The sequence below is a fragment of the Muscardinus avellanarius genome (assembly GCF_963383645.1).
Source record: "Muscardinus avellanarius genome assembly, chromosome: 16".
In the NCBI taxonomy this organism is placed as follows: Eukaryota; Metazoa; Chordata; class Mammalia; order Rodentia; family Gliridae; genus Muscardinus; species Muscardinus avellanarius.
This window is the reverse complement of record NC_137802.1, coordinates 19,962,018-19,978,738: the sequence shown is the minus strand read 5'-3', so window position 1 is coordinate 19,978,738 and position 16,721 is coordinate 19,962,018. Positions and strand designations below refer to the sequence as shown.

The following is a 16,721-nucleotide window of genomic DNA, read 5'->3' as shown; positions in this document are numbered from 1 at the left end:
GGGAGTTCAGAATCTTGATGTTCAATATGATGAAAGGATTTAAAACAAGTATAGAGGAGGTTAAAGGTGAATTAGAAACACTAAAAAAGAATCAGAAAGAGGTCTGGAATGAAATGAAAGAGGCAATAAGTGAAATGAAGACAGCAATAGAAAGAAATTCTGGAAGATTAGATGAAATGGAAAACAGAATATCAATATTAGAAGACAGTACATCCCAAACCGAAAACACAGTCAGCGATATACAGAAATCTTTACAGCAACAAAACCTAAACATCCAGCAATAAACATCCTAATTTACGGATAATAGGCATTGAGGAAGGGATAGAGGTACAGACCAAGGGCATCTGTAATATCTTCAAGGAAATAATCTCAGAGAATTTTCCAAATATGGAAAGAGACTTGAATCTTCAAGTCCAGGAGGCATACAGAACTCCACTGAGACAGGACCAAAGAATAACCACTCCACGCCACATAATAACCAAAATGACCAGCATAGAGGCCAAGGAAGGAATCTTAAAATCAGTGAGAACAAAAGGACGGGTGACATATAGAGGCAAAACAATAAGAATCACCCCAGACTATACAACCCAGGTCAGGAATGCTAGGAGAGACTGGTACGACGTGATTCAGACCCTGGAAGAAAATAACTTCCAACCAAGGCTCATCTATCCAGCAAAACTACTATTCAAGATCAATGGGGAAATCAAAATCTTTCAGGATAAACAGAATCTCAAAACATTCATGAATTCAAAGCCAACACTAGAGAAAATTCTTAAAGAAATAAACCATAAGGAAGAAAAAAGAAGCAGACTTCAGAATCAGAGAAGAGAGGAAGTTAATAAGTGGGCCATTTAGGTAAAGAAGAAAGATCACACCACCCAAGAGTAGACAGAACACAAAATGGCAGAAAACAAAAATCATATTTCAATAATATCTCTTAATGTCAAAGGACTTAACTCACCAATCAAAAGACATAGACTGGCAATGTGGATTAGGAAACATAATCCAAATATATGCTGTCTGCAAGAAACTCATGTCACAGCCAAAGACATTCACAGGCTGAACGTGAAAGGATGGAAAAAGATATACCATGCCACCAGTGACCAAAAAAGAGCAGGGGTAGCAACCCTGATATCCAACAAAACAGACTTTAAACTAAAACACATCAAAAGAGACAAATCAGGGCACTTCCTTTTATTAAAAGGAACAATACACCAAGAAGATATAATGATAGTAAATATTTATGCACCAAATATGGGTGCAACCACATTTGTAAAACAAACCCTTCTGGACATAAGATCCCAAGTAGACCCAAATACAATAATTCTGGGAGACTTTAATACGCCTCTCACACCACTGGATCGATCTTCAAGGCAAAAGATGAGTAAAGACGCTTTAGAACTAAAGGAAACCATAAACCAAATGGACCTAATAGACATTTTAGAGTATTTCAACCAGGAACTACAGAATACACTTTCTTCTCAGCAGCCCATGGAACCTTCTCCAAAATAGATCACATCCTGGGACACAAAGAAAATACCAGTGAATTAAAAAAATGTAATATAATTCCATGCATCTTTTCAGATCACAATGGAATAAAAGTAGAAATCAACAACAGGAAACTCGAAAGAAAGTATTCAAATTCATGGAGAATGAATGATACACTATTGAATGACGAATGGGTAAGAGCAGAAATTAGGGAAGAAATAAAGAAATTTATGGAAACAAACGAAAACAGAGACACAACCTACCAAAACCTATGGGACACCATGAAGGCAGTACTAAGAGGAAAGTTTATTGCATTGAGTGCCCACATAAAACGGACGGAGAACCACCAAGTAAAGAACCTAATGACACAACTCAAGGATCTAGAAATTCTGCAACAGTCTATTCCCAAAGCCAGCAGAAGACAAGAAATCATCAAAATTAGAGCAGAAATAAATGAAATAGAGAACAAAAAAACAATTCAAAGAATCAATAAAACAAAAAGTTGGTTCTTTGAAAAGATTAATAGAATTGACAAACCCCTGGCCAACCTAACCAAAAGAAAAAGAGAATCGACTCAAATTATCAAAATTAGAAATGAAAAAGGAGATATCACCACAGATAGTGAAGAAATTCAAAATATTATCAGAAACTACTTTAAAAATTTATACTCCAATAGATTTGAAAACCTGGATGAAATTGACAGATTTCTAAGCACAGTTAACCTTCCTACACTCAACCAAGAGGACATAGCAAGCCTAAACCAACCAATAACAACCAAAGAAATAGAAATGGCAATAAAAATTCTTCCACCAAAGAAAAGCCCAGGCCCAGATGGGTTCCCAGCTGAATTCTACAAAACCTTCAGTGAACAACTAATACCAATACTTCATAACATGTTCCGGGAAACTGAAAGAGATGGAACTCTTCCAAATTCCTTCTATGAGGCCAGTATCACATTAATCCCCAAACCAAATAAAGATACCTCAAGAAAGGAAAACTACAGACCAATATCCTTAATGAACATAGATGCAAAAATTCTAAACAAAATACTAGCTATACGCATTCAAAACTATATCAAGAGAATAATACATCATGACCAAGTCGGTTTCATCCCAGAAAAACAAGGCTGGTTCAACATACGCAAATCAATACATGTTATTCACCACATAAATAGAACCAAGAACAAAAACCACATCATCATAGCAATAGATGCTGAAAAAGCATTTGACAAAATCCAACACCCATTTATGTTAAAAACACTGAAAAAAATTGGGATAGAAGGAAAGTACCTCAACATTATCAAGGCAATATACTGCAAACCCAAAGCCAACATTATATTGAATGGGGAAAAACTGCAAGAATTTCCGCTACAGTCAGGAACAAGACAAGGATGCCCACTATCACCACTCCTTTTCAATATAGTCCTTGAGACTCTTGCTGCAGCAATCAGACAAGAGAAGGAAATCAAAGGAATTCACATAGGAAGAGAGGAATTAAAATCATCCTTATTCGCAGATGACATGATCCTTTATCTGGAAGACCCAAAGAACTCAACCAAAAGACTGCTGGACCTGATTGACAAATTCAGCAAAGTCGCAGGTTACAAAATCAACCTAAAGAAATCAGTGGCCTTTCTTTATGCAAACAACGAATCCACAATGAAAGAAACAAAAACAACAATTCCATTCACTATAACCTCAAAACCAATAAAATACCTAGGAATAAACCTAACCAAAGATGTAAAAGACCTCTACAACAAAAACTATAAAACATTAAAGAAAGAAATTGAAGAAGACCTTGGAAGATGAAAAGATCTCCCGTGCTCATGGATAGGCAGAATAAATATCATCAAAATGGCCATTCTGCCAAAACTGATCTATAGGTTCAATGCAATTCCCATTAAAATACCAGTGACATTCTTCAGAGACCTAGAAAAATCAATCATGAACTTCATATGGAGAAAGAAAAGACCTAGAATAGCCAAAGCAATTCTCAATAACAAGAAACACGCAGGAGGCATTACAATCCCAGACTTCAAACTATACTATAGAGCAATAGTAGTAAAAACAGCATGGTACTGGCACAAAAACAGATATACTGACCAGTGGATTAGAATAGAAGATACAGAAACAAACCCACACATCTTTAGTCAATTAATCTTTGACAAAGGGGCCAAACACATATGCTGGAGAAAAGACAGCCTTTTCAACAAGTGGTGCTGGCAGAACTGGCTAACCATTTGTAAAAAGATGAATCTAAACCCCTATATCTCACCTAACACAGGAATCAACTCAAGATGGATCAAAGACTTAGAAATTAGACCTGAGACTGTGAAGTTAATAGAGGAGAGCATAGGTTCAACACTACAACATATTGGCACAGGCAGTAACTTTCTCAACAAAACCCCCAAAGCTCAGGAAATTAAAGCAAGAATAAACAAGTGGGATAACATCAAACTAAAAAGTTTCTTCTCATCAAAGGAAACTATCAATAACCTTAAGAGGAAGCCCACAGAATGGGAAAGGATCTTTACCAGCCACCATTCTGATAGGGGGCTAATATCCAGAGTATACAAAGAGCTCAAAAGACTCTACACTGGCAAAACAAACAACCCAATCAAGAAATGGGCAAATGAACTAAATAGACACTTCACAAAAGAAGAGATACAAAGGGCTAATAGATACATGAAAAGATGTTCTTCATCACTGGCCATCAGGGAGATGCAAATCAAAACTACACTGAGATTCCATCTAACCCCAGTCAGAGTAGCAAGCATAAAGAAATCAAACAACAACAAATGCTGGCGAGGATGTGGGGAAAGAGGAACTCTTTTACACTGTTGGTGGGAGTGCAAACTCGTTCAGCCACTATGGAGATCTGTGTGGAGATTCCTAAGAAAGGTGGGAATAGATCCACCATATGATCCAGCTATACCACTCCTGGGTATCTTTCCAAAGGGGTTGAATTCAGAGAAATACAGCAACATATGCATACCTATGTTCATAGCAGCACAATTTGTAATAGCCAAAATATGGAACCAACCCAGATCACCATCAACAGATGAATGGATAGCAAAACTGTGGGATTCTATTCAGCCATAAAGAAGAACAAAATTATATCATTTGCAAGAAGATGGAAAGCCCTGGAGAGCATCATTTTAAGTGAGATCAGCCAAGCACAGAAGGAGAAGATACACATGTTTCCTCTAATATGCCCAAACTAGAAAACACTAAGGATACCAGTGGGACTCCAGATATTAGAGGGGAAATACTAGCTAAGTTTTAATGGAAAGATAGGAGAGGAGAAAGGCCGATCTTGATTAATGAGGGTCTACACCTGAACATGTGTAAAATTATGAATAAGACATGGTTAACCTGGACAACCATTGGTGGGAGGGGGGAAGAGAAAACGGGGGTGGGGGGAGAGAGGGCACCAAATATAGTGTAAATGTATACTATTTATGTTCAATAAAAAAATTGTTAAAAAAATAAAATAAAGTATATTTCTAGAAGAAAAAAAACCTCAGGAGGTACATAAATAAATGTATCAAAGTTAATCACCAAACAAGCATGGGATGGAGGGAGGGGGAGGGAATGAGATGGGGACTGGATGAGGGCTAATTGGATGATGTGTGCTTGTATATCCTCTCAAGTCTTGTATTCCAATGTGATATATGATTACAATGCACCAATAAAAATAAATTAAAAAAATAAAATACAAAAAATGTTAAATTTGACATTTCTAATAAGATGTTTATATTAATAACCACTTTAAATATGATGAATGTCAAATTAACCACTAATAATTATATACAAAAAGAATCATTGTTAATTTGCTGCAAAATTGATAACATGGAAAATTAGAGCTAATGGAAACAGTTGCACAAATTAATTCTTGATTAAAATGGCAAAATAGCTTTTTATTTATTGAAAAGAAAAAAAATAGTAACATAAATTGGGCATCGTGGTACATAACGTTAACCCCAATACTTGGGAGGCTGAGAGAAGGGGATTATAGGTTCAAGGACAGCCTTAGCGAGATCCTGTGTCAAATATAAAATAGAGCTGGTTGGGACGTATCTCAGAGGTAGAATGCCTCTGGGTTCAATCCCCAGTATTACAAAACAAATGAAGAAACTATTAAGATTTAACTAAAAACAATAGTGTTTGATTTTACCATTTTTGAGCACACTTAAAAATAAGATGTAGCTCAAAGAGCACCTGGTGCCTCCTAAGAGAAGCAATTGGAAAGCTGTTCCACTTACAGCATGTTAATAAATAATTTCTCCTCTGGTATTTTCTTGGAAATGACATTTAGCACCAATATTACTTTCTCTCAGTCAACTTGACTTCAACTAATGTAACCTAAAAGGCAAGGCACAGTTTCTCTAAGTTCTGAAAGGAAACTAAACTTTGAGCCACAGCTGGCATAGACATACTCACCCAGGCTCTCCGGGTTTGCCTCAGGTGCTTCTGAACTGCATTTTTCTTCTGCCTCGTTCCCCAGACTCATCAGGGACTTTTGCTTCACCTCTAACTGAGGGAGGATTTGACCACACAGTTAAGCTTTCCAGACACAGTGCCAAAGGCAATTATAGCAAATTACTTTGAAAGCACAGAGTACTGAGGGCACGGAGGACATTATAGCTACTGTCCAACTGCTGAGGATACAGGCTGAGCTGTGTTTATCTGTCCTGGAGGTCTTCCAGCTTTGAAGTTCTCTAAAGACATATCGGCAAAACTGCGTTCTCTTCAACTATGACTTTACTATTTTAAAAAATCTAGAACATTGGTGCTGGAAGGACCTTAACTTAAAGTCTACCTAGTTCAAAGAAGATGAGGTCTAATGAAAGAAAGGGTCTTGCTTGGACCAAAAAAATGAAAAATCACATTTGAAACAGGATTTTGTACTGTTGTTCAGGCTTGTCTCAAACTTCTGAGCAATTCTCCTGCCTCAATCTCCTGAGTAGATGGACTACAGGTGTGTAGCACCAGACCTAGCTTACACTAAAACTTGACCTTATTTTACCCTGAATGAGGGAAACTTCTGAGTGATGCTAAGGCTTCCACAGAGAGAATGGAGAGCTTAGTTCCAGCACAGCCACAATGCCGACAGCCCAGACAGAGGCCATGTATGATGTTTGAGAGGACAAAGTACTGAAGAGCAGCCTGGCCTGCTGTTCAACTGTCCACCCTAGGGTAAAGTAGAAGCACAATCTACAATGAGTCTTATCGACTTTCAAACCCATTTTACCTGACTTGTCTACAGCAGCTGACTTTCTTGGACACCTTTTTTCTTTAGGCTTCACTACCGCCTTGGTTTCTCTTGTCAACACTCTTCTGATCCTCGTCCCATCGTTCTGATGATAAAGCCTTTTAGTTTCTTATACAAAGAAACTAAAGTGAGATGTTGCTCACTTTGGCCTCTGTCCACCCAGTTTGTATCAGGCCTTGACCATGTTCTAGTTCCTGTGGATCCTGCCCAAGGCTGTCTGTTCCTGGGTAAATTCATGTATATAATGTGAAGTTTTCCTCATCTCTGCCTTGACATTACTGTGCAGCATCAGTCACTCTTTCATTTACTGAATTCTCTAGCTGAATACCTCAGGTGACTTAGTTGTCTTCATCCTCAACAGGTTATAAACTAAACTTACCTCTTCACTTTAGATTTGTAACTAGTGCCTAGTCAATGCTTCTACTCCAAGTCACCCACCAGGAACCTGCTACCATCCTAAACTCCTCCTTCCTGTTTATACACACCAATCACAAAGTCCTACTGATCATTTTATCTCCACAACTGAACAAGCCATCCTCATCTAACTACCACACTTAAGTCTTCGGTTTTCAATTTTGTTATCCATCCTCTGCATAGTTATTTAAAGATTTTCTTCTCAATTACTATATAACATTTAAGATACAGGTACATAAATAAAAATTATAAATACTAATATACAGGTACTCATTTTCATGCCTAAGAAATAAAAACATCTTCCTTTCTTCCGTCCTTCCCTTCTCTCTCCTTTCTTCTTCCTCTCTCCCTCCCTCCCTTCCTCCCTCCCTTCCTTCCCTGTACTACGGATTATACCCAAGGCATCCTACCTTGGTGATGAGCTACATCCCCAGAAATAGAGTCTCATTAGTTTTGCTACTTGCTGAGGCTGTTCTCAAACTTGCCATCCTCCAGTCTCAGCATCTCAAGGACTGGGATTACAGGTGTGCACCACCACCCCTGGCTACAAAAACGTTTCTAAACTTAGTGTTTATTGTTTCCAGTTTCATGCCTAGAAATGTCAAAGGCTGCCCAGTACCTTAAGCAATCCTTTTCATCTGTCTAAGGAGTTCTATAGAATGTCCTCTAGGGTTATTTGAAAGAGGTCAGGAGGGCTCAACTGAAGGCTGCTTACTCAGTATTTTCAACAATTATTACACTATTATTTAAGGGTTCTAAATTATTTCATATCTACTCATATCACTGAACATTAGGGTTTTGATTTTTTGTGTGTGTGGTAATGGGAATTGAAGCCAGAGGTATTCTATCCCCAAGCTACATCCCCAGACCGATTTTATTTCTTATTTGGAAACAGGGTCTCAATAAGTTGCCGAGAGCCTCACTCAATTGCTGAGACTGACCTTGAACCTGTGATTCTCCAGTCTCAGTCTTCCAAGTACTAGGACTATAAGTGTGCACTACAATACCTGGCCCACATTTTTTTTTTTAATCCTGAAGTTATATTCTTGAGAAGAGTGCTACTTACCTTAATCCCATATCGTAATAGGAAAATTTAATATATATCAAAATCTCATGGGAAGGAAAATCTTACCATCCATATTCGAATCCCATCTGCCAAAGAATACACTTGTGCAAAGTCTTCACTCAGAGCTGTCTTGCCCCCACTGTTTACTAGAGAACGGAGAGACAAAGAGATTACATTAAGCTATCTCAATTAACTACTGTACCTTTAAGCACAATGGACCTTCTGAATCTTCTAAAGTTCAGAAAGAGTCCTCCTGACACACACAAACTAGGCGTACTAAGAGCCTTAGGAGAAAAATAATCAATTAAGGCACAAATGCTTATATGGGTTCTTGAAATACTTCAAATTAACTTTGTTCAAATTAGTATTTTTTTTTTTTTTTTGGTGATACTGGGGGTGGAACCCAGAGGCCTTCTACCTCTAAGCTACACCCCCAGTCCTATTTTTTACTTTTTTATTTTTATTTTTTTTTTGCAGTACTAGGGATGGAACCCAAGGGTATTCTACCTCTGAGCTACACCCCCAGCCCTATTTTTTATTTTTTGAAACAAGGTCTCACTGAGTTGCAAAAGGCCTCACTAAGTAGCCGAGGCTGACCGTGAACCTGGATCCCCCTGTGTCAGCCTCCTAAGTACTGGGATTACAAATGTGCACCACGACGACCAGCTCCTTTACTCTTTATTTTGAAACAGAGCTTCACTAAGTTGTGGAGGGCCTTACTAATTAGCTGAGGTTGGCTGTGAAACTTCAATCCTCCTGTGTCAGCCTCCCAGGTACTGGGATTACAACCATGTGCCACCATCCTGGCTCAAATTAGTAATTTTTGAAATGGGAATACTATTCAAAGTTAGTAAAATGTTAAAATATCAGGGTTAGGGGTGTGGCTCAGTGGTAGATTGTATACTTATCATGAATGAGGTTATGGGTTCACTGCCTAGCACCCAAAAACATAAAAAATAAAAATAATAAAAATGAGTAAAGCTAGCGGGGCATGGTGCTGCATGCCTATAATCCTAGTAATTGAGAGGCTGAGGCAGGAGGATTCCAGGTTTGTGGTCAGCCTCAGCAATTTGTGAGGCCCTCTACAACTTAGTGAAACCCTGTTTAAAAAAATAAAGAATAAAATAGGGCTGGGGGTGTTCCTCAAAGGCAGAATGCCCCTGGGTTCAATCCCCAGTACCACCAAAAAAAAAAAAGAGTAAAGCTGGGTATCATGGTACAAGCCTATAGTCCTATAGTCCCAGCTACTCAAGAGGTTGAAGCAGGAGAAATCACTTGCCCACAAGTTCAAGGCAAACCTGGGAAACACAGTGAGATGCTGTTTAAAAAAAAAAGACACATGAGTGAAAAAAATAATTGACATGGAAAATGGTATATTAAATAAGAATGCTATGAAATAGCATAAACAACAAAATAGTTTCCTTTAAAGGAATTACATATCATATCATTAAAACTCATTTAAACAAAATATTTAGATTTAAAAAATATAAATACATGTATATAAAACATCTGTATACACACACACACACACACACACACACACACACACACACACACACACACCTCTAGATAAAACACCAAGTGGGTACACAGATAAATGTTGAGAGGTGTTTTTTTGTTTGTTTGTTTGTTTTTTGGTGGTACTGGGGTTCCTGGAAGCCCTTCTACCTCTGGGCTACACTCCCAGACCTATTTTCTGTATTTTTGAAACAGGGTCTCTTAAACCAGCGCGGCTGGCCTCGATCCTCTTGCCTCTGCCTCCCAAGCAGGGATTACAAGCGTGCGCCACCATGCCCGGCGAGAGGTGTTTTTTAAGTGGTGAGATTTTAATTCTTTTTTTTTTTTTTTTAGACTCTTCTATATTTTTTAAGTCTCTACATAATGGGTATTCATTTTTGGGTGTGGTATTGGAAATTGAACCCAGGGACATTCTACCTCTAAGCTATATCCCCCAGTTCAATTTTATCTTTTGTTTTAAAACAGGGTCTTGGTAGGTTGCTGAGATTCACTACTTGCTGAGGTTGTCCTTGAATCTGTGATCCTCCTGTCTCAGTCTCCCAAGAAGCATGATTACAGGCATACACCATGACACCTGGCTGGTATTCTTTTTATAAGTAGAAAAATATCAAAGACAGGTGCTGTGGCGCATGCCTATAACCCCAGTACTTGGGAGGTTGAGACAGAAGGATTGCAAATTGGAAGTGACCTCAGCAACTTAGTAAAACCTGTTGAGCCGGGCATGGTGGCGCACGCTTGAAATCCCAGCATTTGGGAGGCTGAGACTGGAGGATCGCGGTTCGTGGATAGCCTCAGCTACTTAGTGAGCCCCTCCCACAACTTAGAAAGACCCTGTTTCAAAATAAAGAATAAAAAAAGTAGGGCAGAGAGTGTAACTCAGAAGTCGAATGCCCCTGGGTTCCATCCCCAGACCCGAAACAAAACAAAAACCTGTTTCAAAAGAAGAAAAAGGGCCAGGCGTGGTGGCACACATTGTAATCCCAGTACTTGGCAGGCTGAAACAGGAGGATCATGGTTTGCGGACAGCCTTGGCTACTTAGTGAGGTCCTCTGCAACTCAGCGAGTCCCTGTTTTATTTTATTTTTATTTTTGATGGTACTGGAGGTGGAACCCAGGGGCATTCTACCTCTGGGCTATACTCCCAGACCTATTTTATATTTTACTTGAAAACAGGGTCTCACTAAGTTGCTGAGAGCCTCACTAAGTAGCTGAGGCTGGCTTCAAACCTGTGTGATCCTCCTGTCTCAGCCTCCTAAGTGCTGGGATTACAGGCATGTGCCACCACACCCAGCAGTGAGACCTTGTTTTCAAATAAATAAAAAAATAGGGCTGTGGGTGTAGCTCAGAGGTAGAATGCCCCTGGGTTCCATTCCCAGTACCACACACACACACACAAAAGGAATAAATCGAGCATGGTGGTACATGCGTATAATCCCAGTACTTGGGAGGCTGAGACAAAAGGATCAATTGCAGGTTCAATCCAATCTCAGCAGCTTAGTGAGACTCTCAGCAACCTAGTGAGACTCAGTTTACAATAAAATAAAATAAACCAGGCATGGTGGCAATGCGTGCAATACTAGTCCTTGGGAGGCTGAGACTGGAGGTTCACAGGTTCGTAGCTAGCCTCAGGTACTTAGTGAGGCCCTGTTTCAAAATAAAGTATAAAAAATAAGGCTGTATTGTATCTTGGAGTTAGAATGTCCTGGGGTTGAATCCCTAGTACTGCAAAAAAAAAAAAAAAAAGTTTTTTAATTTAAAAAGTAAAATAGAAGCCCGGCATGGTGGCACATGCTTATAATCCTAGTACTAAGGAGGCAGAGAAAGGAGAACTGCAGGTTTGAGAACAGCATTAGTAAATAGTGAAATTCTTATTAACCCAGTGAGACCTGTTTCAAAATGGAAATAAAACAGGGCTGGGAGTGTAGCTCAGAGGCAGACTACCTCCAGGTTCAATGCCTAGTGCCACAAATAATAAAATAAAATAATAAAATAAAATAGAACTGGGCATGGTGGCACACACCTGTAAAGTCAGTACTTGGGAGGCTGAGGCAGGAGGACCACAGGTTAGAGGACAGTTTCAGCAACCTAGTGAGATCCTGTTTCAAAATAAAAAATAAAACAGGGTTGGAGGTGTAGCTTGAAAGTAAAATGTTCTGGGTTTAATCTCAGTACCACAAAAAAAAAAAAAAAAAAAGAAAAAGAAAAAGATAAAAAAAAAGAAAAAAACCTTTTCTAAAACACCTATACGAGCCAGGAGTGGTGTTACACTCTTGTAATCCCAGCATTCGGGAGGCTGAGACCATAAGATCACAGCTCATAGACAGCCTCAGCTACTTACCCTTTGAACTCAGTGAGACCTTGTTTCAAAATTAAAAAGACTCGCCGGGCGTGGTGGCGCACGCTTGTAATCCCCACGCTTGGGAGGCAGAGACAGGAGGATCACGCAGGTTCGAAGCCAGCCGCGCGCGCTGGCTTAGGAGACCCTGTTTCCAAATAAAAAATGTAAAAATAGGTCTGGGAGTGTAGCCCGAAGGTAGAAGGGCTTCCGGGAACCCCAGTACCACACAAAAAAAAAATAAATAAATAAAAATAAAAATAAAAATAAAAAGACTAAAAAAATAGGGCTGAGGGTATTGCTATGAGGTACAATGCCCCTGGGTTCTATCCCCAGTACTGAAGGAAAAAGAAAGAAAGAAAGAAAAGAAAAGAAAAGAAAAGAAAAGAAAAGAAAAGAAAAGAAAAGAAAAAAATCCACCTATACGAGCTGGACATAGTGGTGCAAATTTGTAATCTCAGTACTTGGGAAGCTGGGACAGGAAAAATGCAGATTTGAATATAGTCTTAGCAAGTAGTGAGACTTGCATCAACCTAGCAAGACCCTGTTTCCAAATAAAACTAAAATACGGCTGGAGGTATGCCTTGGCGGTAGAATGCCCCTGGGCTCAATCCCCAGAGCCACACACAAAACAAAACACTATAAGGCCTGTTTCTTCTCTTCATCCAGAAACCAAAATGCAGCATACTAAAAGTCGGGTGTGGTAGTGCACGCTTGCTTGTAATCCCAGTAGGTGGGAGCCTGAGACAGGAGGAGTCCAGGTTCTAGGCCAGCCTTAGCTACTTATGTCCTCTGCACTTACTGAGACTATGTTTCAACATAAAGAATAAAAGATAGGGCTGGAGGTGTAGCTTGGAGGTAGAATGCCCCTAGGTTCAATACCCTGTTCTGCAAAAAAAAAAAAAAAAAAAACCAAACCCAAACAAAACAAAATGCAATATACTAGTATAGTGTAAAGCTGTATGTTGCATCAACGTACAAAATGGTGACTATTTCTGAAACCTTAGGATGTGTCAGCTTTATACTAGGCATCAGAAATACAATACTGAAGCCAGGCGTGGTGGCACATGCTTGTAATCCCAGCATTTGGGAGGCTGAGACAGGAGGATTTGGGTTCTCAGCCAGCCTCAACTACTTAGTGAGAGGCCCTTGCAACTCAGTGAGACCCTGTTTCAAAATACAGAATAAAAAATGGGGCTGGGGGTTTAGTTTGGAGGTAGTATGCCCCTGGGTTCCATCTCCAGTACCACACACACAAAAAAAAAAAAAAAGAAAAAGAAAAAGAAAAAAGAAAAAGAAAAGGAAAATAAATGCAAAACTGAGAAAAAGCCTCACAGAGCTTGCGGACAAGTTGAAAAACTCTGACATTTCTAACCCAATTTTTAGACAAAGATCATTTAAAATGTAGTGCAGTTCTTAAAAGAACCCATAAGTGGTCTTTAGATATTAAATCTAAATCATAACGGCAGATACAGAAAGAATCGAGACCAAGTTCCTCTTCCACAAGGGCAGACATTCTAGAAACAACCTGCATATGGTGAGATATTTCTGTATCCCACATTTGTTGTGTTTCTCTAATGCTAACACATATGTGGCATTTAAGCATGGTTTGAGCTTCCTCCTAGCCAGAAGCCTTCAGTTTCTCAGCTTTTAACTCACAAGGCTCTCATCCCTCCACTGAAAAGTGCCTCAAGTAACAAAGAATGCTCAGCTCCTTATTGTAATTTGATTACAAAAATACATTCTGATTTCTCCCTGCCTCTCCAACATGGTCTAAGTGCAGAGGACCTCACTAAGTAGCGGTCTCCTTTCCCTCTCCTCAGTGGAGATACACTCTTTCATATGGCATTTGCTTCCACAAACCTCTCATGTCTCAATGTAGTTTTGAGTGGCTTTTGAAAGATATTTAATATTGATTTGAAGACTAACTGAGATGGCTTTGCAATTGAGAAATAAATTCTGCGATGTGAGACTTAAAGCCAAGCAATACAGGTTGTAGTGAGAATATTAATTATAATAGCATGAGTGACAACCACCTACACAAATAGAAGAAAGCATCTATTCTTGCTTATTTCATCTGCACTGAAAGTTCACACAACCTGCCATGGCACTTGGGAAAACCTCCACATCTCATCTTTAGGGAGGGTTTGAGATGCTCTTTCCTGAGTATGAATAAAGAAAGAAGCTCTCTTGAGCCGGGTGTAGTGGCGCACGCTTGAATAACCCGCACTTGGGAGGCAGAGACAGGAGGATCACACAGGTTCAAAGCCAGCCGCGCTGGCTTAAGAGACACTGTTTCCAAATTTAAAAAAAATATATTAAAAATAGGTCTGGGAGAAACCCCAGTACCACCAAAAAAAAAAAAAAAAAAAAAAAAAAAGATGCTCTCCCTCCTGTGGGTCCTGTCAGGCTGCAGGGTACACAGACACAGGCGTGCAGAGATGGTGCCCTGGACGGAGTGAGGAGCAGAATGACCACAGAGGAAGCCTGGTGGGTGAGCTACAAAGACGCTGCAAGTCTGAAGATAAGAATTAGCAACTATATGTTCCTCCTACACATATGTTATTAGCACATTTAATAACTTCAGTATTTGTAGTTTGAATTGGAATTTCTTAGAATGTTAAGACTATACAAAGCTAAACCAATTTTACAGATGAGGAAAAGGAGATGCAGGAAGGTCGTCTGATTAAACTGAAGCTGCACAACTTCTGAACTGGGCCCATGACCTGTTAAGTTTTCTTTCCACTGTGTTTCTTGGCAACTAGTTCTTCATGAGCATTGTGAATAAAGACAAACTACCTGCTAATTTGGAAACTCAAGGCTACTTGCCACATATGATAATCTGCTAATCATAATGGATCATAATTTTTTTTTTTTTTTGGCAATACTGGGAATTGAACCCAGGGACATTCTACCCCTGAGCTACAGCCTCAGCCCTACTTTTCATTCTTTATTTTTTGTGATACAGAGGGTAGAACCCAGGGGCTTTCTACCTCTGAGCTACACTCCCAGACCCATTTTACATTTTATTTAGAAACATCTCACTAAGTTGCTGAAAGCCTCACTAAGTAGCTGAGGCTGGCTTCAAACCTGCACGATCCTCCTGTCTCAGCCTCCCAAGTACTGGGGTTACAAGCATGTACCACCATGCCTGGCTTTATTGTTTATTTTGAAACAGGAGCTCACTAAGTTACAGAGGGCCTCACTAATTAGCTGAGGCTGGCTGCAAACCTGTGACCCTCCTGTCTCAGCTTCCCAAGTACTGGGATTACAAGCGTGTGCCACCACACCCAGCTGACCATAATTTTTTTTTTTTCAGTACTGGGGATGGAACCCCAGGGACATTTGACCTTTGAACTATACCCCCAGCCCTATTTCTTTTTCTCTTTTCTTTTTTTTTGTGGTACTGGGGTTCCTGGAAACCCTTCTGCCTCCAGGCTACACTCCCAGACCTATTTTATATTTTTATTTGGAAACAAGGTCTCTTAAGCCAGCGTGGCTGGCTTCGAACCTGCACGATCCTCCTGTCTCAGCCTCCCAAATGCTGGGATTACAAGCGTGCGCCGCCACGCGCGGCCCCCCAGCCCTATTTCTTATTCTTTATTTTGAAAACAGGTCTCACTGAGTTGCAGAGGGCCTCACTAAATAGCTGAGGCTGTCCACGAACCACAATCCTCATGTCTCAGCCTTCCAAATGCTGGTATTACAAGCATGTGTCACAACACCTGGCTCCATGAATTTTTTTTTTTGATTGGCAAAGTAGAACAAAATGAAGTTTACAGTTGTAGATATGCATCAACATTTTAAAATATTTCTAATTTTTCATTTAAGCTTTCTTAAAATGTAGCAATTAGCCTTCAGATTAAACATATTCCCTGGAATATAAGTTACCATATTTTTGCAGCTTCTCATATAAGTCTGGAGTGCGATACACCAGAGCAGCAAAGGTGGCGTTCACAGCTTGATCAATAGTGGAACCAGCAACTATATCTGTCTTTGGGGCCTGTTTTCTACATGCCTGTAAGAATCCTTTGAAAAGTTCTGAATATGGCCCACAGAAGTTCTGAGCAGGCTCTGACTGGGCCAAATCAAGGAGAAAATGGCGACAGGAATCATCAGGAATGTTCTTAACCTAGGAATAATAAGAAAAAAACCCCATCATGCTTGGCACATTCATTCAAAAAACATAATTTACTAAGAACCTATTAGGCTAAAAAAGAAGTATAAAACATGACACACACTCCTAGGAAGCTTAAATCTATTTTAGGGATACCAGACAGATGTATAGGTTAAAAAAAAAAGGCAAACATAAATAAAACTTTAAAGCATTAAAACTAGCACTATCATAATGCAAAAGATTATCCAATGCCAAATGCCTAGAGGAGACATCTAGTGCTGAGAATTCAAAAGAGAGAGTTCCTAGCAGGTTAAATAATTAAGAAAAGCCTCCTGGAGGACATGGGCATGAAGTTGGACCCTAGGGATGGGCAAGCTTGGCCCTCAAGGACACAATCATTAGCAGAGGTTAAGAGTCAGTGGGGAGACTGACCTGGCCTGAAGACTCAGCTGGGGAGTGGTGGGAACTAGAGTCTGAAAGGTAAGGTGAAAGGAGACTGTAGAGAGCCT

The 16,721-nt window shown here is 39.6% G+C and overlaps 1 protein-coding gene across 1 annotated transcript in view; it reads right to left on the bottom strand.

Moving 5' to 3' along the window:
- ZZEF1 (zinc finger ZZ-type and EF-hand domain containing 1) overlaps positions 1-16,721 on the bottom strand; it is a gene marked incomplete at both ends in the record, with an annotated part of 182,721 nt that overhangs the window by 86,912 nt on the left and 79,088 nt on the right. Inside the window, 3 exons of the mRNA XM_080713975.1 lie at positions 5,931-6,024; positions 8,309-8,388; positions 15,987-16,227. Coding sequence (XP_080570101.1) covers positions 5,931-6,024; positions 8,309-8,388; positions 15,987-16,227 — 415 coding nt within the window. The remainder of the gene's footprint in view (positions 1-5,930; positions 6,025-8,308; positions 8,389-15,986; positions 16,228-16,721) is intronic.